Source organism: Gossypium hirsutum, chromosome D01, assembly GCF_007990345.1.
Source record: "Gossypium hirsutum isolate 1008001.06 chromosome D01, Gossypium_hirsutum_v2.1, whole genome shotgun sequence".
NCBI classification, from domain to species: domain Eukaryota; kingdom Viridiplantae; phylum Streptophyta; class Magnoliopsida; order Malvales; family Malvaceae; genus Gossypium; species Gossypium hirsutum.
Genome location: NC_053437.1, coordinates 59650158 through 59666518, shown reverse-complemented (window position 1 = coordinate 59666518; position 16361 = coordinate 59650158). Strand labels below are relative to the sequence as shown.

Here is a 16361-nt window from a genome sequence, read left to right as displayed (position 1 = left end):
ACATATAATAAAATAATAATTATTTAAAATTGCATGAAGAAAATTTTTTTTAATAATATTTAAAAATTAAATTTAACACTTACCATTTTCATTTGTTTGACGGATATATGCTTATCATCAAGATGAATAAATTCTCCGGCCATTGCTAAATTGGTACAAATTTTTACGATTTAAAAAAAATTCAAAAAAATTTTTAAAACTTTTTTAAAAATAATTAAAAAATTAAAGCTCTTTTAAATAGGAATTTGAGAGGAATTTGAGAGAATATTAGAGAGAAAGGATTTAGTTGTGAAAAAAAATGAAGGTGGGGGGTTTTTATAGTTTTTTTTTATTTTACCGTTGGGGGTCACCAACGGTAAAAAAAGTATCTGTTGGTACTGTTCACACGCGGGCAAAACGCGTCCCCAGGGGAGCGTTTACGTAGCAGGAAAACGCACCCTTGAGGGAGCAATTTCTGTCCACGTAGGCAAAACGCTTCCTCAGGGACGTGTTTTTTTGCCACGTCCTCTGACATCGCGCTGACGTGGACACGCTTTTGGGGAATAGGGCCATTCCGATAAATAATTATATACCGGGCCCATTTCGGTAAATTTTTTAAAAAAAAGGCTTTTATATGTAATTTGTCCCTAAGTCAGTGGAGGTGAGTGATTAAGATGGAGCGATGCCACCATCCCACTTTCATTATGGTTTATTTATATTTAGACTCTTAGTATAATTGTACTTGAAGGTAGGGGTGTTTAAATTTCAGTTAAAATTGAATTAATTGAATGAATTGATCTAATTTGGTTAATTTGTCTGTTAATCGATCTAGTTTAGTCGGAGGTCGATTAAAAGTTTTTTGAAATTTCGATTAACGGTTAATTCGGTTCGAAATCGGGTAATTAACCAAATTAACCGAATTTAATAAATAATATTATACACAATATGTATTAGGCTATTACTAGTTCGGTTAATTCGGTCAAATGAACATTATAAATTTATTTTTTATATGTTTTATACTTATTTTAATAAAAAAACAAAGAAATACATTTATTATAAAGAGTGACTGATATAATCTATTTATCATACATCATTTTCACTATAGATTTAATCAGTTCTTATTATGCAATAAGGACGGAGTTACGATGAGTCAGCAGGATGATCGATCGAGCTTATATAATTGGAGTTTAGATAATTTATAATTAGGTTTTGACTCTTTGTCTATTAGTTATAAAATTATTTAGTTAAGGAGTCAATCAAGTAAAAGTTATAATTAATATCCTTATTATATACCATCATGAAAGCCAATCCGTAATCCTTTTAGATTAAAATCGTTCACCTAATTCAATTCATTTTATTTTATGGTAGCGATTGTATCTTTCGCGATAAAAATTATTATTACTTACAATTAATAATGATTAATCATTTATCTTAGACAAATGACTCATGACCGTGTTCCATTTTCACAATCCACATAATGTCAACGAGAGATAATATTTACTTTTTATTCAAGCTATGAATTCTACTTTTGTAAGTGATGTGATGTCATACAAAAGTCATGCACCCAAAATACCCAACATTCTACTCGCCCAACATACAAACATGATCATTCATTTATTTAAAATTAATGTAAGTCAGACCATTAACGTAATAAGTAAATAAATCCATAAATTCAACTAGTAAGATGTATTCTCAATTTAGACTATTTCTAATAGTCATACTTGCTCCGATAGTCAACTGTTTCGCTAATCAAACTTATAAATGACATAACAATATATTATTATTAAAACCATTTGTTAAATTTAATCCTACAAACTATTAATATAAATTTTCTAACATGTAAAACTAAATCAAGGGTAAACACCATCTTTCTTCGTTTTTTAATTTAATTAATTTTGATCGTGAATTGAACTTTTAAAAATAATTGATTTTTTTTGTGAATTACAAAAAGAGATGCGACTAGTAGGTCTCAAACCTAAACTACATCTAGGATGAATGAAGAACATTCTATAAATATCAGGTCAATACTCAATTCAAAATGACTTTTTAAGTTTGAAAATTGGCATTTGCAACGAAATTTGGAGGTTGATTAGAGAAGAGTTGGTGGTCTTTACTAAATTATAGATAAATGAAACACGTGAATCCCATAAAGGGGTCAATTTATGGCATTAATAATGAAAAAGACCCCCAACAATTACGCGTTGTTTTGGGGCGGCCAGCAATCAAAGTTTGAATGTGTTGATGAAAGGAAAAGGATGCCTTTATTCTTTGTCAATCAAGTCCTATCCTAGCACTTTTTTAAATGCCCATCATTAACCACAAAAGTGCAAACTCCCATCATAACAAATATTAATGAATTAAATGAGTGGATTTATTTTTTAAAATTCACTAAGAATAATAGTTAATTGAGTCTGTGTTTAATTGATATGGACATTATTTAGAAGTTACTTTTATAAAAGTTAAGTTCTTCGTTGATTGAGTCCTAGATTGATATCGGTATTATTGTTAATGCAGAAAAATATGAGTTTGATCGTGCTGAAACGCTTATCCCCTATTTAAGAATTTTAGAAAGTGTAAACACGTTTGAAAAAAAATTAGCTGTAATTCAAAAAGATGGGGAGATCTTTTTAAAGTATTTTTATATCTTCTAATTTTATGGAAAGAGTATAAAATTACATCTTATTAAAGGGAAAAATGAAATAAAGCCTTTCTTCTTCCTAGTGGAATACAGGTGACAAATAACGAGTGGTTTCCTTAAAGTCATAGAATCTCAAACTTGACCAAAGTTGCATTAAATTTCTAGGAAGTTACACCATCTATCTTGTCTTCATTCCTGAAATTAACCAATTCTTATCCCAAAAAATTTCCTCCATTATTTTTCACCAGCCATTAACATTTAACACAATCTCTCTTGAGCTCACATGCTATATGGCAACTTTGCCGATCGTCGAGCTGTTGCTTTTAGCAATCATAATCGTAGTTTCTTGCATTAAAGTGCAGTGTTTTGATTTCAAGTTTTCAGATTTCCAAGAAGAGAACAGAAAAGATTTGTTGCTGAGTAAGAATTCAACTATTTTCAGAGATGCCATCCAAATCACACCTGATCTTAATGGTGATATTAAAAACACACCAGGCAGGGCATTCTATGGGAAGAAATTCAAGCTGTGGAGCAAAACGAAAGGAAAAATAGCATCTTTCAACACAACTTTCGTTATTAATATCAGTAACAAAGATTCACCAGAAGTTGGGGAAGGTTTAGCCTTTGTGCTAAGTGCAGATTCTAATGTTCCACAGGAGAGCTTCGGCCAATGGCTCGGCATAGTCAATGCAACCACCAATGGAACCTCTCGAGCTAGGATCGTCGGCGTGGAGTTCGACACTAGGAAGAGTTATGAAGAAGAACCTGACGGTAACCATGTTGGCTTGGATATTAATAGCTGTTATTCAATTGAACAGCAATCATTGAGTGGCTATGGGGTTAACCTTTCCATGGGGGTCGATGTACGGGTTGTTGTTCAATACGATGGCAAAAACATGACTGTTTTCGTTTCTAATGGAAGCGAGACCCAAAGTAGTAATCCAGTATTATCAGTGCCAGTGGATCTCTCCTCGTTTCTTCCCGAAACTGTTCATGTGGGATTCTCAGCTTCAACTGGAAACTTCACAGAGTTGAACTGTGTAAGAGCTTGGGAATTCCATGGTGATGATGTTGGGGATGATTCAAATCTATTGTGGGTTTGGATTGTTATCCCAATTCTAGTTCTGGGTTTGATTTTGGGGCTTGGGATTTATTGGAGGAGGAGATCCAAAAAGGATGATTTGGAAAGAGGGTATGCAAATATACAAGCTCATATTAAGAGCTCTACTGCTCCAACAAGGTTTAAACTAAGAGAATTGAAAAGAGCAACAGGCAATTTTAATCACAAAAACAAGCTTGGTAAAGGTGGATTTGGGACAGTTTACAAAGGGGTTTGGAAAGAAAAAGAAATAGCTGTGAAAAGGGTGTCCAAGAAATCACATCAAGGTAACCAAGAATTCATAGCTGAGGTTACCACAATTGGTAACTTAAACCACAAGAATCTTGTGAAGCTAATTGGATGGTGCTATGAGAACCGAGAACTCCTTCTTGTGTATGAATACATGCCGAATGGAAGCCTTGATAAGTTCATATTCTATGATGAGAAAACAGGGAAAGGTGAATCAAATCAACCAAATCTCAGTTGGGAAACTAGGCTCATCATTATACAAGGGGTGGCTGAGGCACTTGATTATCTTCACAATGGGTGTGAGAAAAGGGTGCTTCATCGGGACGTAAAATGTAGCAACATAATGTTGGATTCGGAGTTCAATGCTAAATTGGGAGATTTCGGATTGGCAAGAACAATTCAACAAAGAGAAAAAACGCACCATTCAACGATAGAGATCGCAGGCACTCCTGGTTATATGGCACCGGAAACGTTTCTTATAAGCAGAGCGACGGTTGAAACCGATGTTTATTCGTATGGTGTGCTTCTCCTTGAAGTTGTATGTGGAAGAAAGCTTGGTAATCAGAGTGAGTTGAGTAATTATAACAACAGCATTGTGAATTGGCTATGGGAATATTATAGCAAAGGAAGGATTACAGATGCTGCGGATTCGAATTTAGATCGAGACTTTGCGGAAAAAGAAGTGGAATCCGCACTTATATTGGGTTTAGCCTGTTGCCATCCGAACCCACATTTCAGGCCATCAATGAAGACTGTTTCGGCGGTTCTTGCAGGGGAAATGGATCCACCACAGGTGCCACTAGAAAGGCCTTCATTTGTGTGGCCTGCAGTGCCCCCTGTTTTCACCCAGTCAGATTATTCTCTCACCGGATCCCAATCCCAATTCAGTACATTTTCTGAGGTCGATGGAAGATGAACCACCTTAGCTAATCACTGTTACTCAGTTCTGCAATATTAGCGTACCAGAATACTCCAACCTTTTCTTTTTGTCGATGGGGTTACTTTCATTTTGTCATTATTATTCGATTATATCTCATCAAATGTTCAAATACAAATGTCTCCGTAACTTGTATATATGTTTATGTTACCTTTTAGAAATCCATGTGCACAAGGATTTTCTAACTATCACTCTCATGTTTTCTATAGATGAACAAACTAATCCCTATACATTAAATTAAAGAGAAATAAGTTGATCATTTCTGTTAAAAATTTCATCCATTTTTACTATTAAAACTTGTTGTAGTTGACAAAATATCCAAACAATTATACGTGACATGTCGCATGCACCTCATGCTAACGTATAAAGACTAATTTTGTAATACTAAAAATGAACGGATTTATAGAAAAGTAAAATATAATCCGACTCTTAATATAAAGACCTCTATAGTATTTTTAGTGATACCATAAAAGATGTCAAGAAAAATGATGAATAGTGGAAGAAAGTCGCCAAGAGACGCGGTTGATGACACAGGAAGTTGAGATAAGAACATTTTTTGTATCTAAACTGCAACTGTCCTACTATCCTATCACATAATGTAGCTTCATCATTTCTTCTCTTTCCCCATCATATCTGTAAGATCACATATGATTAAAGGAATTGCAATACATACTTGTAAACAGGGGAAGCTTCAGAATCCCATACAAACATGTCAAGTTCAATTAACTATTATGATCTCACACAAGACAAAATTATACAAGGGTTATCATAAGCGAGTTGAAGTTCAATACATGCCATTGTTTTAACCAGGAGTTAAGGAAAAATTGAAGGCAAGACTAAGTCCAAAACTAAAGCCAAATCTATGAGAAGAACGAGAAAAACAAATAATAAAAGCCAACAGATGAAACCCCACAAAATTTCTTAATTAGAGAAATAATATAAATTAATATGAAATATTACTTTTTGAACGGTCAATTTGACCCAAGAAGATCCCCCCCCCTAGTCATAATCTATCCATTTGGGATGACAAAATGACTACAATACAAGGTTCTTTTCCCATCACCAATCTCATAAATACAATGAAAAAACGAGCGTAAAGGGGGATGAAGTTCATGCATAATCAGTTTGCACTGTCAAATCATGTATTCCCAATTCATGGTACAAATTATGCACATACTCTAGTATCCGCCGATCATCCATCTCTTTCTTCACCTGCTCAAAGTGTCGATAAGAAATGTAGCATTAAACATCCAACAATGGATTAAAAACATTTTGGAAAGGCATGAGATTAACAGTAAAATACCTGAAGTGAAAGGGATCCAACAACATGACCAGGCACTAGTTCCCAAAACCGAGCTTGAGAAACTTCTATAACATCTTCATGAGACTTAATCTAAACAAGATAGAAAATTAAATTATAAATCACAAAAGAAAGGTGTGTATATTTGACAAGAAATTGCATAAAAATAGAGAAGTAAAGGCAAACACCTGCCACCAGCATTTGGCCAAGGCTGAAGATGAAATATTGGGTGGTGCCATCTGAAGCAAGACACCGCCACTAGCTTTAAATAGAGGCATGACAAGCATAAAGACTGCCACCGAAACTAGTCCCAAGCACAGAACTTCAGCATTATTAACGCTGCAAGATGGGGAAGAAAAATAAGACAAAATGAAGAAAGAACAAGGGGGAAAACAGAGGAACAAGGCAAGTTTTTGTTTGAAGGAGCAGGATAGTTGACATCTGGCTTGTTTTTTCACTAGCAGTTAATTTAAAATTGAAGCAAGAAATTACCCAAGAGAGAGAAACCAGGATGCCAATATCAAACCTGCACTGAGAAAAAAAAAAGGAAAAACAAATGTTCAGAAGTTTAAGACAATTTACATGATGAAAGAAAAAAGTAATGCATATATAGAGACAGAACAACTGGCACACCTGCGAACGGAATCTGCAAGAACATGCAGGCAAACTGAGTGGTAATTCATATCTTCAGGTTTCCTGTATACTGCAAGAAAAAATACATATAAGAAAAACAAACAATCCCAAGCTCATATTTCAATTTGTGGCAATCATAACCTTATTAAGCTCTAGGTTCTCATATCATGATAAAACAAATTGCAATGCTTTAAACATAACATAGTTGCGTCAGTTTGAACACTTCCACTGACAACAGGTAAGCAAGCACACATACTAGCATGAACAAAAGCAAAGTGAAAAATCATACAGGCATGGCAAACATCTATCATCACTGTATGTAACCCCACAATGTTTCTTCTTAGCATAAAGTTCATAATAAATTCATATCAGACTGAAGTCACTACTCTACACATTCATCAACCCCAAAACAAAGAGCCCTACTTGCAACCCCCTTACTCAACACCGTAAAAGCACTAAGCTGATGATGGTTTTTGCTAAAATTATTATTTGATATATACTTTTAAAAGCAATTACATATGGCTGGGTCCATCTTCCTAAATTAAAAGTAAAAGGCTAATCCATTGCTCCATCCTGAACCTCATAAGCATTCTTATTTTAATTTCAAATGTAACATCTGACTTACCAAGATTGACTCGAGCATAATTTCTAAAGAACCAAACACCCATAAGATTCACCAACAGATTTGTCACAGCCGAAACAATCAAATAATGTCTATAACCAACAAAAAAAAAAGTTAGTAAACATTTTTCATCTTTTTTTTTCCTTCTAATCATAAAAAAATTTTGATTAAATATCTAACAACTTACTACCAATCAAGGGAATGATGACTTACTTGTGCTCTGATTCATCTTGGATAAAAGCGTGAAGTGCTTCCACAGCTAAGGAGAATGACAAGAACAATAGAAATAGCTGTCTAAACATGCAGCAAAATCAAAAATATCAAGATGTTAACCCATTTTATGTAAGTAAAACAGAATCAACAAAATAAAATTGCTGAAATATTTAAAAGAACTAGGAATATTTGTAAAGCAGAAGAGAACAAGAAACAGAAATCAATTATAATAGCTACATGGACTTGACAGCAGCTCAACAGAACAGTGCAAGCCAACAATTAAACTTATGACTTACCATTTCCCATACAGTTCTAAATTATGGGTTATCATTTAATGTAGTTTCCTAATTTTGCATATATTGACTCTAAATATTTTTCACTTTTTCTATTACATCTTAAACAGTGAAGGTAAGCTTTGAGTGAAATACAAGTATATTTTACCTAGCTTTTATATGGATTATCCAAAAGACAACAAATATCTAGTTCTACTATCAATTTAAACTTTGAAATTCAAATGTCAGAGATAGATGTCTATACCAACATGATTAATACCAAGTGATTTCTAGCAAACAGCAGCTGGGATTTAAAGGGACAATTTATCTCATCCTTTTCCTAAGTTATTGTACTTCAACTTCACTAAAATGAAACCATAACATAAATATGGTACAAACTGAGAGACTAAAACTTGAACGCAACACTTTGACAAAAAGAATGTTGCAAATAAACAAATACTTACAGCATTGGTGAAAGCAGACAATACTTCAAGTCTTTGGTACCTGATAATGAAATTTTTTACAATTATTAGCATTCATGTAGAACCATCAATATAATCTCCAGAAAATAATTTGAAAAGGAAAATCTTCCTTTGTCATTTCATAAGTGATTTTGGGGGTTGGACGATATGCAATTGAGATGCCCTTTTTAGAGGAGAGATAATGACTACCAATTAAATTATGCCTTTGCCACAAATAACTGATGAAACAGGAAAATAATAGAAAACTGTGAAACAGCAAATGAATCAGTCAGGCCAGTGAATAATAGTGAATGTAACTGTGTTAACATTGGTTATGCGCTTGATAAAAGAGATAATCTTAGTAAGAGGCGCAACTTCAAGTAAAAAGCATATTTGAGAATAATTAAACTTAAATCAGAACCAAGGAAATAAATACTTTCTGGAAATTTTTAACAAGCTCAAGAACTCCAAGAAATACCAATAAACTGAACCAACGTTATCTCATGACCTATTGAAACCTGTATGATCTCACCCATAAGTATAAACACTATCAGACTGTCTCCGAGAAGCAGCCATTGCAAATAATGAAAACGTCAAGAGACCACAGCCAAATGTTAAATGAAAGGCATCAGATACCAGACCTGAAAAGACAAGCATAGAAACAAAATGATTAACAGAAAAAAACTGTAACCATAAAACCAGGAATCCTAAAAACTTGATACAAATTAAAATCAACAAGGAATTTTATTCAACCAAGGATGATATTTTCAAGCATTGTACTCCATTTCACACAAAGACTTAAAGACATCAAATTCAAAGCAAATTGTTCAAAAAATAATAAAGAACAATGGAACACTTAGAAATAGGATTACAAGATTGTGAAGATAAAAGCATTTACAGCCATAAAGAATGCATGCCATCCATAGTAATACTTTGGGATGTTTGGTTCACAGAATGCAAAATTACCTTGGGTAATGAGATTACTTGACATATTACCGGGTATGTTGCATTGCACTGTTTGGTTTATTTGGGTAGAACTTAAGATTTTTCTATTTGATTGACAGAATGTAAGATTACCTAAAAGCACATTTTACTGAATTATCCTTATAGAATTTGCTTTCTTTTATTGTTTACTACACAAAGGTTGAAAGCTTATAGCATTCTATTTTACTGATAAATGAATGCATTTCTCTAATAAATTAATTTCAATTCTCTTTTCTCAAATGAAAAAACTAGAATCAAGGAGTGATAAGCAATTAGGGTTTTCTTTAAACTAAAAGTGACAGGGAAAAGAAATAAGAAAAATATGTTCTTTTATTATTAGAACATGTTACTTGTTATGCTTTAAAAGCAAATTTGGCCAAAATGATAAAAAAGAATGGTAAATTGTTATAAAAGTAATATTTTGGACAGAATGCAATGGACAAAATGTAATATGATAGCATTAAAGCTTAATTTTCTCAACTTATAATAATAATAAAAATATAGTTAAAATGTTGCTTGAAGATTATATCAAAGAACTAGAGAATTTGATTCATTATCTTTTAGTGTTACTTCGTTTTTAAGTAAAATGAACCAAAATGATTAAAAATAAGGGTAAGAAAGATTATGAGATTTCTTAAAGAAGAGGTGTTATTGAGAGTGCGGTTAGAAATCTCGACATTGTTGGGAATGTAAGATTAATAGCTCAAGCTCAGGATAATGTTTGAAATCCAAATGCAAGTACCCTATTATGGAATCTCACATTACCCCAAGAATGTTACATTGCTTGAACCAAGCGCACCCATAGAATATGATCATTTAAGCTTATAGTCGACAAAAAGTTTTAAAATTGAAAAAGTGAAGGGAAAAAGATAAAAGTTTGCGTCAACACAGGTAGAAGCTTAGTTCAATTGCAAAATATCAAAACTAGAAAAGAAAATTAGAGCTGAGAATGATAAAAAGCAATTAATTAGTGAGCAAATACCGTTATTACATAGAAATAGCAAGTCCAATTGATACTTGAGCTGTTCTTTGTCCATATTTATTAGCCAAAACTCTTTCGTATACAAATAAATATCCTAATTTAATCACCAACCGATAAAACTACAATCATAATTTATGCAAATAAATGCGAAAACCAAGCATAAAAGATATCGGAATCTCACCAATACGACCCGTAAAGAGCCCAATCGCCAACTCAGCCGTAGAATACGCCACATTAAGTGAAATCATAATCAGCAACCTCTTCATTTGGCGATTACCAGTTCTCATAACCCGAAAAACCCAGAAAACCGAATCGAAAACCAAGAATTTATCAGCCGATCCTTTGGCATCGAAATTTCCTTCCTTTGAATGGTCAAAAGAGTAAAACCCTGGGGGTATATCGATGCTTGAAACATTCCTAGATAAGAAAGGCTTGGAGGAACCATTGGAAAAGCTGGGTATTTGAGGATCTCTCATCGACTGTTTAAACGATGATTGCCGCGAAAACGCGTAACGCCGATCGCTTGCGTAGCTGATTCCGAATTCCGCATTCCATGGATGAGGTGATTCGGGCTCCTCAGAGTAGTATTTGAAAGATTTGCTTTTCTCCATTTTTTTTTAAAAGAACAATAAAAACGATTTTTTTTCCCTAAATGGGGGAAATTGAAATTAGTGCAAAATTTTAGGTATTCAGTATTTTGCAATTGTTCGAATAAAAACGGAAGGGAAAGTCTGTTTTTTTTTTCCGAAAAGAAGGACTTGGATCGAAGTAAACGGAGGGATTAGGTTACACTACATTAATGCCTAGAGTAGCTAGAAATGAATGCTGGAACCATCACTAGATTCACAACTTGCGATCCTTCATTGGATCGTCCAATGGTAGTACCAATAGAGCTTATGATACATATTTTTACACGTTTTCTAACCATTTGGCTGCCTTAAAGAACCTGTTCCCCAACTTAGGTTGGCTCCGTTTGGTGGAATTTAGATCATTTTTATTTTTGGGTAAACTACAACTAAAGTCATTAAATTATTAATAAATTTACGTTTTAGTCACTCAAACGGTTATCGAATTATTCAAAAGTTTTTATTTAAGTTATATGGCTGCTAAGCTTAAATCTAACTAGTGAACTCCAAGTAACAATTTGACAATCGGTAAGATAAATCAATATCCATCGACGAGTAAATTAAAATATCTTAGATCTAAGTCGATCTAATCGTCAATATTACATTTTAATATATTATTAATAAATAAATAGTAAAATATGCCATTGGGCTTGAAAAATTTTCAATTGGACTGCAGCCTGATTCGACTCCCAAATAAGCTTAGACGAAAGTTTGGAGTATAACAGCGACTGAACATGTAGATTTGAAAATTAAAGTCCTTTCGATTCTTTTAAGAGATATTAAAGTTATTTGTGTATAATAAATAATTAACTACTACTATTGGGCTTTTATTTCAATACAACTACATTTATGTATCTGGTTTATTTAAAAATAAAATAATTTATTGATAGCATATATAGAGGGTGTTTAGTAAGCAGAGTTTTAGATTTTTTTTTAATTGATTTAGACACAAATAGAGGATTGAGTAGTCAAAGCCTCTAATTGTAGTGCTGGGTGAATGGAGGCTTGTAAATGCTTGTAGAGCTAAAACCTCCACAATAAAAAAAAAAACGTTAGGATTAGCAACTTTTTTTACAGTTGATTAGAAATGAGATATATGGAATGACATATCTAATCATACTTGCTCAAAAATTACTCTTTTCGCCACTTTCTCTTATCTTCATTTTCTCCTTCAAAGGCCAAAGTAAATTTAAAAAATATTTAATAATTAATTTTCATAATGAATGTTTTAATTCCTTGTTAATAGTGTTTTATTTCAATAATTCCACCCAATAAAAACCAAAGAATTATAAACAAATAAATACTTAACAATAAAATGTATCATGCCCTTATTTATCATTTTACACATATCAGCTTTCAACTATCAGCAAAGTTTTTACCAAACACTTTTAAATAAACAGCTAATAGAATCAATTAGTCAAACTAGTCATTGCAAGCAGTAATTAGCCAATTGCCTAACAAAGCCAACTTTTTCTTCACTTTTAAATTTATTTGAATTCAAATTTTATTTAATAAAATTTTCAATTAAATATTACTAAAATAATTTTTCTTTCAAATAATATTCCTAAAATATAATGATTGATTCTTATTATTTATAACATGTTAGATTAGGACATGTGAGTTTTTCCTAAATTCAAAAGATGCAATAACTTTATTTGGTTTTTAGTACAAATAATATTTGCATGCAAATAAATTTTTGGGGAGAGGCTATGTCATTGGCATATCACTTGCAAAATCAGGTTCTTTATAAGAAAACTAGTAAGATATCTTATGAATTGTAGAAGAGTTATCCTCCTACCCTAATTTATTTTAGTTTGAAATTTATTTTTCACATTAAAAGCTAAAAAAAATAATTTTTTTGAACTCCTTCTAACCCTAGACCCTGAGCAGTTGCACTCTCAAACAACCTCCAAGATCAGACCTAATACTACCTATACCTAAGAAAAGAAAACTAGAATCTACAACTTCTGATTGCATGTTGAACACAATGATACAAATAGGGTTTTTCTTATTTTATTTTAAAAAGTGAAGTGTTTGATCGTAATATTATACTTGAGACAAATGATGTTCAATTTTGTGAGCATGTATTTCCTATAAAAGTTGTTAATATTTCTCGCACACCAATTATTCAAAAGAAATGTGAATATGATTATTTGAGAATATGTAAAAGATTTAGAATTGAAAATTTTATTTAGATGTAAATTCTTATTTGATATTTTTTTTTTTTTGAAAAAACGACATCAAAGTATAATTTGATTCTATTTTATAAAATAATATTAAATATGAGTTGATTTACTTGTTGAAACAAAAAACCATCAATTTTAAATGAATTTCTAATAGGAAATTTAAACTTGGTGATTCTATGTAAAATTAGATTAATTGAAAAAGGGTTTACTCAAAAACAATAATTTCTTTTGTTTGAATTTTAATTACTTAGTTTTTATATTGGATGTTAAAAATAGACATATTTATCTAAAATATGATGTGATAGAACAATTACAAAAACATAGCTTTTAGAGAGAAAACAAATAAATAAAACATGGATGAGAATAAAAAGACTACTGCCAAATTTAGATGTCTACAATGATCCCATAACTTAGGTTTATATGGGTCATAACAAATCATTAGGAGCATGATAAAAATTGTGTAACAACTGCAAAGCATGTAAACCAAAACTCTTCATCCTTTATGCATGTTGTATTAACTAGTAGTATATATGAACTTTTAAGGCTTTTCATAATATTTTTGGGTATTTCAATTCTTATTATAAAAAAATTTGTTGAATCTTAAAAAAATATGTTACACACGAAATATCCTTAAAGAAAATATCAAACACATATTATAATGTTGGTAGATAAGATTGGTTTGGATATTAAACTATTTTTATTTTGTGGATAACAAAAATGAATAATAATAAAATGATTAAAATTGCTAGACAACATCATTAATCAAACGCCTATGCCTATTATAATGTTTCTCCATGAAGACTTTGGAAGCTCCTTCTATGGTTTTGCGCCATGTCTGCATCCATAATTAAAACAAATTATTATTTTATATACCATACACTAATGAAATTCATAACCAATTCAATTCAATTTCTCATTTTGGTCCCTTTACTAGAATTTAATTTGATTTTTCTAATTTTACAAATGATTAAATTATAGGCGAGATTTATGATTTTTCTTTTTTAATTAGAAGAAAGGTTCACAAGTATAAATATAATAATACTATTATAAAGAGATAAAAGCAATATTTAGTCTTTAAATTTGTTAATTTTTTCTACTTTGATCCTTAAATTCTTTTTTTTATCTATATTAGTCCTAAACTTGGGAAAATAATTTCAGTTTTGGTCTATGTGATGATGTGGCATTTTTAGGTGATGGAGGACAGAAAAAAAGTTTGCCTAATTCAAGGACTACGTATTACTTTATCCCAGTTATAAAAGAAGAGTGATCAAATTATACCAAATTAAAGAAAAAACAGACTAAATCGTAAGTTTAAGTAGAATACGGAGGGACCAAAACCATAAATTAACCAAGGGATTAACGAAGGGTACCTTCTCAATGGTGCCAAAGATGGACCTGTTCCTGATTTCCCTAGCTCTTATCTGCGACCTCCCGATCCCAAGTTGCTTAAGAAAAGTAGACCGGCGTGTGGCGGGCGGAGGAAGAAGCCATTTCCGCTCAACTAAGCCGGTGGTACCATTGTTGGAAGGACTTTCACAGTGACCTAATGATTCCCTTCTGGACCTGGGAAACCCACTCCTTTTCCGCCGTTTCACCACCATTACCCTTAACTCTTTCGTAAAAGCCGCCCCCTTATTACCGCCACCATCATCATCATCGAGCCCAGCGAACTTCCTCAGCAACTCATCAGACGATTTCTTAGTAACATGTTGAACTTGAACATCATTAGGATTAGGAGTAGCAGCTTCCATTGTTGAAATTTAGAGAGAGAGAGAGAGAGATTTGGTGTAGATGAGGAAATGGTAGGAATATAAATGGAGGATGGGGAAGTGGGGCTGGTTTTTTGTTGGATTGTGGGGAAACAGCCAAATACAATGTGGGAAAATGGGAATGGACCGTTGGGGTTAGTGAAGGAATTAAGGATTTGAATAATTTATACAATATAGCCGTTAGGTTTAGGGGTGAAGGGAATTTGGGTTTGATATGTACTTATAACAAAATAATCAATTTTCTGAAAAAATGCGCTCCTCCCATGTTAGCTTGCCAGACTAACGGGGACCTGATTGAAATTTAACCACTTTTATTTAATTTATTAATCTCGACAGAAATCCACACATAAATGGGGTGAAAGGACCCCTCCATGTACACCCTGAGTAACTCAATCTAGATTAAAAGGTAAATTGGTGTCATCTAATAAAAACTTTATTATTTTTCACAGATAAAAATTAGCATTGTTAACAGAATAACCAAACAATTACATGCCTCATTCTAATGTACAAAGACCCATTTTTAATAGAAAAACCAAATTGCTCTTTGATCTAATATATATGGACTAACTTGCCCATTTTCTAAGTGAAGAAACAAAATGCAATCCGACTCTTAATAAGTACTTTTACCTTTTTAATGTTTTATGTATGAGATTATCCCTACTAACAATAATGTTTTCAAGTTGGGTAATATTATGGCACGGAATTTTTAAAAGGTAGAATATAATCATATACGTGACGAATTCTTGTAAACACTTAATTTTATTTAGATCCTTTTATTTGAATTTCACTTTATATTTGAAAATGATGAGCAACTATACCATGTTAAATTAACTTGTAGTTAAAAATGTCTATTGGGTTTAATTGCTATTTTCTTTCGGAATGGTGATTAAAATTTTTGTGAATTTAAACTTGGTCATTCTTACCTATAAAAAAAATCTAACAAATATATGGTGAAAGTCCAAACCAAAATTTAGGGGCCTAAATTCAATAATAGTAATGAAAAAACCAAAGCACTTCCAAGTCCATTTAAGGGATAAATCCGTTTATATATTTATCTATGTTATTTATAGTATATAGATTTTATTTGATTTTAGAAAACAAAGAAAAGAAAAGGATAAAGTTGGTTTTGTGTTAATATTACTGATATTCTTCATATTTAAAATACAAAGGAATCATTTTTAAGAACATGGAAAAAACTATACATACGAATATAATACATGATTATTTGGCATTGTTTAAAATGTGGTAAGTAAGAGTGTAAATGTACCGGGCTCAAACGAATAAGGTTGTGTTCGTATTCGTTTGTTTATTTTTGAAGTTGTTTATGTTTATATTCGGTTCGTGTTCGTTTAAATTTTTAATATCATGTTCGAACTCGGTTCGTTTATTATTTGGTGTGTTCGGGATTGGT

At 32.0% G+C, this 16361-nt stretch overlaps 3 protein-coding genes across 4 annotated transcripts; 1 reads left to right on the top strand and 2 right to left on the bottom strand.

Annotated features, from left to right (window-relative positions):
- The first annotated feature begins 2735 nt into the window (after positions 1-2735).
- On the top strand, positions 2736-5085 carry LOC107937482 (probable L-type lectin-domain containing receptor kinase S.5). The gene has a single exon (XM_016870368.2). The coding sequence runs from the start codon at positions 2908-2910 to the stop codon at positions 4879-4881; it is 1974 nt and encodes a 657-aa protein (XP_016725857.1). The 5' UTR covers positions 2736-2907; the 3' UTR covers positions 4882-5085.
- Positions 5086-5819: 734 nt separating this feature from the next.
- On the bottom strand, positions 5820-11324 carry LOC107937483 (metal tolerance protein C2). 2 transcript variants are annotated; one of them, XM_016870369.2, is made up of 10 exons: positions 10551-11324; positions 8936-9044; positions 8407-8446; positions 7671-7747; positions 7461-7549; positions 6836-6905; positions 6695-6733; positions 6391-6541; positions 6206-6295; positions 5820-6114 (listed from the first exon to the last, which is right to left on the bottom strand). In XM_016870369.2, exons 1-10 carry the CDS (start codon positions 10978-10980, stop codon positions 6013-6015), a joined length of 1197 nt encoding a protein of 398 aa, XP_016725858.1. In that variant the 5' UTR covers positions 10981-11324; the 3' UTR covers positions 5820-6012. The 2 variants fall into 2 exon arrangements, 1 of the variants encoding a protein (XP_016725858.1); XR_005909570.1 differs by lacking the exon at positions 5820-6114 and having other exon boundaries at positions 6238-6295; positions 6695-6728; positions 10551-11246.
- A 2413-nt stretch (positions 11325-13737) lies between these two features.
- Positions 13738-15143, bottom strand: LOC107937464 (uncharacterized). Its single transcript, XM_016870350.2, has 2 exons — positions 14552-15143; positions 13738-14016 (listed from the first exon to the last, which is right to left on the bottom strand). The coding sequence occupies exons 1-2, from the start codon at positions 14930-14932 to the stop codon at positions 13927-13929; spliced, it is 471 nt and encodes a 156-aa protein (XP_016725839.1). The 5' UTR covers positions 14933-15143; the 3' UTR covers positions 13738-13926.
- Positions 15144-16361: the final 1218 nt, after the last annotated feature.